This window comes from Danio aesculapii, chromosome 7 (genome assembly GCF_903798145.1).
Source record: "Danio aesculapii chromosome 7, fDanAes4.1, whole genome shotgun sequence".
Classification (NCBI taxonomy): domain Eukaryota; kingdom Metazoa; phylum Chordata; class Actinopteri; order Cypriniformes; family Danionidae; genus Danio; species Danio aesculapii.
This window is the reverse complement of record NC_079441.1, coordinates 73,289,109-73,299,232: the sequence shown is the minus strand read 5'-3', so window position 1 is coordinate 73,299,232 and position 10,124 is coordinate 73,289,109. Positions and strand designations below refer to the sequence as shown.

General features: G+C 38.7%; 1 protein-coding gene across 1 annotated transcript in view; it reads right to left on the bottom strand.

Moving 5' to 3' along the window:
- Positions 1 to 437: 437 nt before the first annotated feature.
- The window catches only part of arhgef40 (Rho guanine nucleotide exchange factor (GEF) 40), a 59,564-nt gene continuing 49,877 nt past the window's right edge, over positions 438 to 10,124 (bottom strand). Inside the window, exons 23-27 of the mRNA XM_056462487.1 lie at positions 9,625 to 9,805; positions 7,377 to 7,487; positions 4,719 to 4,819; positions 3,450 to 3,512; positions 438 to 3,275 (exon numbers count right to left, since the gene is read on the bottom strand). Coding sequence (XP_056318462.1) covers positions 3,486 to 3,512; positions 4,719 to 4,819; positions 7,377 to 7,487; positions 9,625 to 9,805 — 420 coding nt within the window. The 3' untranslated portion in view covers positions 438 to 3,275; positions 3,450 to 3,485. The remainder of the gene's footprint in view (positions 3,276 to 3,449; positions 3,513 to 4,718; positions 4,820 to 7,376; positions 7,488 to 9,624; positions 9,806 to 10,124) is intronic.

Sequence of the window (10,124 nt, the reverse complement as noted above, 5' to 3'; positions counted from 1 at the left end):
ATATATATATACACACATATATATATATACACATATATATACACATATTTATATACATATATATATATATATATATATATATATATATATATATATATATATATATATATATATATATACACACATATATATATATACACATATATATATACACATATATATACACATATATATATATATATATATATATATATATATATACACACATATATATATACACACACATATATATATATACACATATATACACACACACATATATATATATATATATATATACACATATATATACACACATATATATATATACACACACATATATATATATATATATATATATATATATATATATATATATATATACATACATATATATACACATATATATACACATATATATATACACATATATATATATATAAATATTTCACATGCGATATAATATATGTCATAAATGCACCGTATATTTTAGGATATTGAATGAATTGCCTTTGATATATAAATATTTTAACCACTGGAATTACCAATATGGATGTTCAAATAGATTAACTCTAATTTTATATATGTTCATATATGGCCAAATATCAGTTTGGCAACGCTTTACTTGAAGGGGGTGTTGATAAAACCCTTAAAATCATGACATGATGTATTATGACTATGAATGAGATTTTATGCATGCTTATGACAGCTGTTTTTAAGTGTCATTAGCTCAGTTATGTCATTTTAAATACAGAGATGACATTGTTTGAGATGTATTGGTTTGGCATTATCAAGACAACATAACTGGTCATAAATCCGCCATAAACATGATCGTCATTAAAATTTATTTTAAGTGTCAATACTCTTGTCAAACACATTTACATCAGCTCTATTAGCATTTAATGACATTTAAATGACGATTTGTACCACTGTAAAAATATTAATGACGCTGCTATAAAATTCACAATTATAACGGCCTCCAGACGATCATGTTTATGTCATGATTATAAATGTTTCACGAGCCTTACGAACACCCCTTCAAGTAAAATCTGACCTAATCTGATATATGGCCATATATAAACATATAAATATAAAATGATGTCAAATATATTTGAACATACATGTAGATATTCATAATTGAATAGTTTTTGAATAGTCATTTTAGTCATATTTTGAAATATATGTTGCATTTCTGACATATTTCTATGGGTTTAATCCAAAAATGAATGTGTATGTCATGAAATTTGCATATATTGTTTTTTATATAAGATTTCTAAATGGGAAAGCATCTTTACATTCCTAAATATTTCACATTTTAACTTTAAAACCTGCAGTGTTTGGCATTGCTGTGTTAACCAGTGTTGAGGGTCGAGCGTTACAGCTTACTTTACTCTGAGTTATGGCATCAGATTACCTTTGCAACTACTAAAGTAACAAATTATCTTTTAATTTTCAGGTTTTTAAAAGGTATGTATTTTTTACTATTAAACTCCTAAACATTCTTACATTTTCCTTAAAACCTATCTAAGTAACACATTACTTTAGTTACTTTTAAAGTAGTGACAAGATTGTAATATACACTCGCCGGCCACTTTATTAGGTACACCTGTCCAACTGCTTGTTAATGCAAATTTCTAATCAGCCAATCACATGGCAGCAGCTCACTGCATTTAGGCATGTAGACATGGTCAAGACGATCTGCTGCAGCTCAAAGCGAGCATCAGAATGGGGAAGAAAGTGGATTTAGGAGACACACAGACTATATGTGTGTGGCATGGTTGTTGGTGCCAGACGGGCTGCTCTGAGTATTTCAGAAACTGCTGATCTACTGGGATTTTCACGCACAACCATCTCTAGAGTTTACAGAGAATGGTCCGACAAAGAGGAAATATCCAGTGAGCGGCAGTTCTGTGGGCGCAAATGCCTTGTTGATGCCAGAGGTCAGAGGAGAATGGCCAGACTGGTTCCAGCTGATAGAAAGGCAACAGTAACTCAAATAAGCACTCGCTACCACCGAGGTCTGCAGAAGAGCATCTCTGAACACACAACACGTCCAACCTTGAGGAGGATGGGCTACAGCAGCAGAAGACCACACCGGGTGCCGCTCCTGTCAGCTAAGAACAGGAAACTGAGGCTACAATTCACACAGGCTCACCAAAACTGGACAATAGAAGATTGGAGAAACGTTGCCTGGTCTGATGAGTCTCCATTTCTGCTGCCACATTCGGACGCTCGGCTCACAATTTGGCCTCAACATCATGAAAGCATGGATCCATCCTGCCTTGTATCAGCGCTTCAGGCTGGTGGTGGTGGTGTAATGGTGTGGGGGAGATTTTCTTTGGGTCCATTAGTACCAATTGAGCATGGTGTCAACACCACAGCCTACCTGAGTATTGTTCTGACCATGTCCATCCCTTTATGACCAAAGTGTCTCCATCTTCTGATGGCTACTTCCAGCAGGATAACGCACCATGTCATAAAGCCCCAATCATCTCAGACTGGTTTCTTGAACATGACAATGAGTTCACTGTACTCAAATGGCCTCCACAGTCAGCAGAGCTCAATCCAATAGAGCACCTTTGGGATGTGGTGGAACGGTAGATTGGGCATCATGGATGTGCAGCCGACAAATCTGCAGCAACTGCGTGATGCTATCATGTCAATATGGAGCAAAATCTCTGAGGAATATTTACAGTAGCTTGTTGAATGTCTGACATGAAGGATTAAAGCAGTTCTGAAGGCAAAATGGGGTCCGACCCGGTACTAATAAGGTGTACCTAATAAAGTGGCCGGTGAGTGTATAGTTACTTTCTAAAGTAAATAACAAACACTTTCAGTTACTTTTCAAAGTTGTAATATAAGATTGTAATATATCACTATAAAAAGTAACGCTCCCCAACACTGCAGTGCAGAATAAAACCTTAAAGAACTAATAACAATTGACTGTTGTTGTAAAATGGCTTTGGACATTCTGACATTGTTTTACGAGATTATGAAGATGTTTGTCTTTGGTAGTCATGCGTTGTGTATTAAAAGCACTCCTCTGTGTATTTCATGTTGACTTGTAACCTGTTGTTGTGTGTTGGCTGAGCCTGAGATGCTGAATCAGTTCTTGATCCGCTTTAAACATGAGAAAGGGAGACTGTAGACGTGATGGGAGTCTCCTGAAATACTGAATACACACACACACACCAGCGTCTCTCCTGCTCCAGTGTGTGTCCAGTTGTCCAGTCAAAACAAAATGTGTGTGTGTGTGTGTGTGTGTGTGTTGGTGAAAGAAACAGCACCAGTTGTGTCTGGAAAAGGACAAAAGGCAGTATATTAAAGCGGTTAAACACACAATGAGTGTAAAAGTGTGTGTGTGTGTGTGTGTGTGTGTGTGTGTGTGTGTGTGTGTGTGTGTGTGTGTGTGTGTGTGAAATGTGTGATGTGTTAAACTTGTTAGAAGATAAAATGTTTAAAATACGTACACTAGTTTGAAGACTGGCATTATGAGCTGAAGAGATTCACACTGAGGTGGAGGGAGAAGAGCTCTGGAAACAGCCAAACACACCATCATCATCATCATCATCATCATCATCATCATCTGTATTCATCTTTAAGAGAGTGTGTGTGTGATTCTGTCTACATGTGAATAAGTGTGTGTGATATGAGTGTTTGTGCATGTGTGTGATTGTGTGTGTGTGTTTATCGGAGTGTGTGAATGATTGTGTCTTTGTGTGCATATATATGAGTGTACAGTGTATGAATGTGAGTGTGTGTGCGCACATGTGATTGTGTTTGTATAAAAGTATGTGTATGGGTATGTGTGTATGAGTGTGTATGTATATATGCAACGCGCAATATGCAAGGTGGCGCAGTGGGTGGCACGATCGCCTCACAGCAAGAAGGTTGCTGGTTCGAGCCTCGGCTGGGTTAGTTGGTGTTTCTGTGTGGAGTTTGCATGTTCCCCCCGTGTGGGTTTCCTCCGGGTGCTCCGGTTTCCCCCACAAGTCCAAACACATGCAGTATAAGGGAATTGGGAAAGCAAAATTGTCCGTAGTGTATGTGTGTGAATGAGTGTGTATGAATGTTTCCCAGTGAAGGGTTGCAGCTAGAAGGGCATCCGCTGCATTAAAAAAATGGGCTGGATAAGTTGGTGGTTCATTCCGCTGTGGCGACCCCCCATTAGATTAATAAAAGGACTAAACCAAAGGTAAAATTAATGAATATATATTTATATGTGTGTGTGTGTGTGTGTTTGACTTGTGTATGAGTTTACAGTATATGAGTGTGCACGTGTGTGTGTATGTGTAAGAGAGAGATTGTGTGTGTGTGTGCGCGCATGTATTTATCTGTTTGTATAAGAGTGTTTGAGCATACGTGTGTGTGATGTATGTGCTTGTGTGTGTGTGTGTGTATGAGCTTGTGATGTGTATATGTGTGTGTGTGTAGAAGTGTACACTTTATTAGTGTGTGTGTGTGTGTATCAGTATACATTGTATATATGTGTGTGTGTATCACTGTGTGAAAGTCTACAGTATGGGTGTGTGTGCTTGTCTGTGTGTATAACCGTGTGTATAAGTGTGTGTGAGCATGTGTGTTTGATGTGTGTATTAGTGGCTATGAGTGTGTGCGTGTGTATGATGTATGTATGAGTGTACAGTATATGAGTGTGAGTCTACAGTATGTGTGTTTGATGTGTATGAGTGTACAGTGTATGACACAGAGAGTGTGTGTTTGATGTGTGTGTGACTGACCTGTGTGTGTCCCGTGTGCTCTGCGCTCCTCCTTGTCTGCGATGCAGGTGAATCCTCCTTCATGCTGCCCACAGAAGACGAATCTGAACAACTGCTCTGAACTGACGGATCAGAACACAACAGGAATATTACAGGACGGATCTGATCTCACCTGTGGAGAACATGAGTGTGTGTGTGTGTGTGTGTGTGTGTGTGTGTGTGTGTGTGTGTGTGTGTGTGTGAGATTCAACAGAATGTAATATACGCATATTCAATATTTTCTGGAAAAACCCATCTATAATTACCGTATATCATTAAAATATGATTACCATATATCCCTATAGTGCTCGTTACAGCAGTTAAAAGTGCAACGCTTAAACAACACCGCACATTTACTAAACGAACATGAGAAATGTTGCCCAAATGAGACAGAAAACTGCTCATTTCTCAGTGATTTACTTGATGTTTTCTGCTTGTAGTGTAACACTGATCTGCTCATGTGATAAAGCGACACCTGCTGGAGCACACAGAGCATTACACACAAAGATAAGCACTAGGATGGAAGTAAAACAGCTCGCGTAACTCATAAAATTAAGTTGGAACATGATTCACTTAGTTTAGTAAGCGATAATTAACTAAAAGCATATGTTGTCATGACTTACTGATCATAGAATTTTGTACAGTGCAGATCTGTTATCAGATCAAATTATGTTTATCAGGGCAGGGAAATGTTCACAGTGCACTGAAAAAACTGTTGCAAACTATTTATTTGTGTTGAATTTAAAGAAACAAATTAAATTTAACAATGTTCAACTTAATTTGTTTGTTTAAATTCAGCCCAAATAAATTGTTTACAACCACTTAACGCAAGGCAAGGCAAGTTTATTTCTATAGCACATTTCATACACAGTGGCAATTCAAAGTGCTTTACACAAACAGGAATAAAAGAGACAAGTATAAGAGAAATAAAAACAAATAATAAAAAAATAAAATAAATAAGCATAAAAACAGATCAAATGTGTTATAAAAGACTGAAAAAGAAGAGAAACACATAATAGTGCGATCTGTCGGACGTAGCACAGTGCTCATTCAGTAAAGGCACAGCTAAACAGATGTGTGTTCAGTCCTGATGTGAACGTGCCTAATGTTGGAGCACATCTGATCATTTCTGGAAGCTGATCCAGCAGCAGGGGGCGCTGTTAGTAGCTGATTCTCCCTGCTCTGACTGAACTCTTGGAGTTTCTAGTTTATTTGATCCTAAAGATCTGAGTGATCTGTTAGGTGTGTGTTCAGTGAGCATATCTGTAATGTATTGAGGCTATTTAGTGATTTATAGAGCAGTAATAATACTTTAAACTCTATTCTGAATGTAACTGGGAGCCAGTGTAAAGACCTGAGGACAGCTGTGATGTGCTCTGATTTCCTGCTTCTGGTCAGAATTCTGGCCGCAGCGTTCTGGATGAGCTGCAACTGTCTGACTGTCTTTTTGGGAAGGCCAGTGAGGAGGCCGTTACAGTAATCCACCCTGCTGCTGATAAAAGCATGAGCAAGTTTCTCTAAGTCCTCACTGGAAACAAAGCATCTGATTCCTGCAGTGTTTTTGAGATGATAGTATGCTGATTTACTGACTGCTCTGACATGACTACTGAAACTCAGATCTGACTCCAGAGTCACACCAAGACTCTTATTTTTTGTAAAATAAAATTGAGTAAATTCAAGGATTCATCTCTTTCACAGTATGTCTGATAATATTTGTTCTTCTGCAGAAAGTCTTATTTATTTTATTTCGGCTAGGATAAAAGCAGTTTTAATTTATTAAAATCCATTTTAAGGTCAATATTATTAGCTTCTTTAAGCTATATTTATTCTCGATAGTCTCCAGAATAAACCACTGTTATACAATGACTTGCCTAATTACCCTAACTTTACCCTAATTAACCTAGTTAAGCCTTTAAATGTCACTTTAAGCTGAATACTAGTGTCTTGAGGAATATCTAGTCAAATATTATGTGCTGTCATCATGACAAAGAGAAAATAAATCAGTTATTAGAGATGAGTTAAAACTATTGTGATTACAAATGTGTTGAAGAAATCTGCTCTCAGTGTGTGTGTGTGAGTTAATGAGTGTGTTATTGTGTGTGTGAACCCTGTATTCCTTATGTTATGGAGACTACCAATACAATATAAATACCAGTACATGTTGACCTTTCGGTGGCGTTTGTCTCCATGGGAAAACGCCTCACAAATCACACGAAACTGACTGATTTAGACATGAAAGAGTGCAGATTGTTTGCTGTATGGATTGGGATTAGAGGGAGAGAGAGAGAACATCCAGCCTATGAACAGTCTTAATCAGTAGGTATGAATAAATGGTTGTGTTTTAATGCTGTGAATTAATGTGTGTGTGTGTGCTGGTTCTGCTATACTTGTGAACGCCCAATTGTTCTCACTAACATAGTAAGATTTTTGATCAAAACAACCTACTAATGAGGACATTTCACAGGTGCCCACTAATTAAACGTGCTTATAAATATGTTTTATTAGTGTCTAATGATGTGCAGTTGTTTCTGTGAGGGTAGAGTTCGGTTTAGGCTATAGACAGTATTATTAGTATAACCCGATATCAAAACAATGGCGGTCCATGTAATATCCAATATATATGTGTGTGTGTGTGTGTACCTCTGTCATTCAGGCTGGAGCTGGAGTCCAGTTCTGCAGATTGAGCTCCAGTCACATCCAGTAACAGCTTACTGGAAATCCCCATACAGAGAGACTCCTTAAGACACAACTCTACACACACACACACACACACGATCCAGTCAGTTACAGTCTTAAAACCATCAATAATACACACTTCACACTCGCATGTCCTTCATCAAGTCTGAATCTACTATTTAACTTTCCAAAATAAGCTCTTAACACACTTTATAACTCATTCAATTGGCTGAGTCCCTTTATTCATCAGGGGTCGCCACAGCGGGATGAACCGCCAACTATTCTAGCATATGTTTTACACAGCGGATGCCTTTCCAGCCGCAACCCGGTACTGGGAAACACCTATACATAAACACACACACACACACACACACACACACACACACACACACACACACACACACACACACACACACACACACAGTGTAATTAAACTGCCTTTTAGTGTTGTCTTAATTACACATAAATAACTGGGTCAATAACTGCAAAGTATTAGTATTTAAGAGCTCATTAATTAGGCAGGACGAGCACTTAGTTAATTAAGCACAGGTTTGTGGTATTTAACTAATGGCTTTTTGACAGCTAACCCTGATGTTAAATGTCCAGAATCATGTTAAACACATTTCGCTCTCTGCTTTACAAGACATCAGTCAAACTACTGAGCAAGGAGACATCTGTAAAAGTAAAATGGGACAATGGGGTTTAGAGAAAGCGATGAGCTCAAGTGAATGTGTGAAACATGTTCAGTCTATAAACATCACTGAATATGACATTTCCAATCTAAAAATGTTCTGGACTGCATTATTAAAAAGTTAGTTCACCCAAAAATGAAAATCTGTTCATATTTACTCATGTCATCTCTGTTTTGACAGTGTTTTTATGTCTTTTTCTGAACTAGCGAGCTCTATATTTCATCTCCATTTGTGTTCTGAAGACAAACAAAGGTCTCAGGGTTTGGGATGGACATGAGGGTGGGTAATTAAAGTTGGCATGAACATTAGGAATGTCCATTTCCCCCATACTGTGACATACAGTACATCCAACTGAAACAGTCCTGAAATGAGCAGAAAACCTAGGAGCATGATTTCATCTTTGAGGAACTGATTGGATCATTGGAGATGGGTGTTGCTAATAAAATGGAGGAAGGTTGAGGATTGGACGAAAGCAGGGCAGAAACGACATGCACTGATATCCCTGCACCCCAATGGACTTATAGTTCTGCCCTAAATGACTGATCGCTCCGCCTTAAATGATTGATAACTCCGCCTTAAATGGCTAATAGCTCCGCTATAAATGACAGATGGCACCACCTTAAAAGACTAATCACTCTGCTCTAACTGACTGAGAGCTGCACCTTAAATGAGTGATAGCTCCACCCTAAATGATTGATAACTCCGCCTTAAATGGCTAATAGCTCTGCCATAAATGACAGATGGCTCCACCTTAAATGACTGATAGCTCAGCCCTAAATGAGTGATAGCTCCGCCCTAAATGATTGATAACCCCGCCTTAAATGGCTAATAGCTACGCCATAAATGACAAATGGCACCACCTTAAATGACTTATAGCTCTGCTCTAACTGACTGATAGCTCCACTTTAAATGACTGATAGCTCCGCCCTAAAAGACTGATAACCCCGCCTTAAATGGTTAATAGCTCCAACCTAAATGACAGATGGCACCACCTTAAATGACTAATAGCTCCGCCCTAAACGACTGCTAGTTCTGCCTTAAATGACTGATAGCTCCAACCCAATGGAATTAAAGCTCTGCCCTAAATGATGATAGCTCCGTCCAAAATGATTGATAACCCCGCCTTAAATGGCTAATAGCTCCGCCATAAATGACAGATGGCCCTGCCTAAATGACTAATAGCTCTACCCTAAATGACCACTAGCTCCACCCTAAATGACTGATAGCTCCACCTTAAATGACCATTAGCTCCGCCCTAAATGACTGATAGCTCCACCTTAAATGACTGATAGCTCCGCCCTATAGGACTAATAGTCCCTCCCTAAAGAAATTCCATTTAAACAGAAGTAAAGAAAAGATGGGAAAGAAGGTTAAGAGCAAATTTAGATGTCATGCCAACTTATTAATCAAATTATAATTTTTTTAGGTGAACTAATGCTTGATAATGAATCCAGCAGATCAGAGAGGCTGATGAGTGTGTGTGTGTGTGTGTGTGTGTGTGTGTGTGTGCGCGTACTGACCGGTGTTGTGCATAGCATGTGTCCACAGCAGCTGAGCGATGTCGTGTGTCCAGCTCGCTCTCTCCTGAGCGCTGGCCGTCTGCAGGGTCAAACAGTCCCGGGTTCGAGATGCCTGCCGAACCCAAACCTCGAACCTCAGGCCGTCCTCACCGACACTCTGAGTGAGACCCATTTCACCTGTCTAAGAATATACAGACCATGAGTGAGCGTGTGTGTGTGAGGTTATTATTGTTTAGCCTTTTTAAATAGCTTTTTTGCACTAAAGCAATGATAGCTCCGCCCTAAATGACTAATAGCTCCGCCCTAAATGACTTATAGCTCCACACTAAAAACTGATAGCTCCGCCCTTAATAACTGATAGCTCTGCCGATAGCTCAGCCCTAAATGACTGATAGCCCCGCCCTAACTGACTAATAGCTCCGCCCTAAATGACTTATAGCTCCACACTAAAAACTGATAGCTCCGCCCTTAATAACTGATAGCTCTGCCGATAGCTCAGC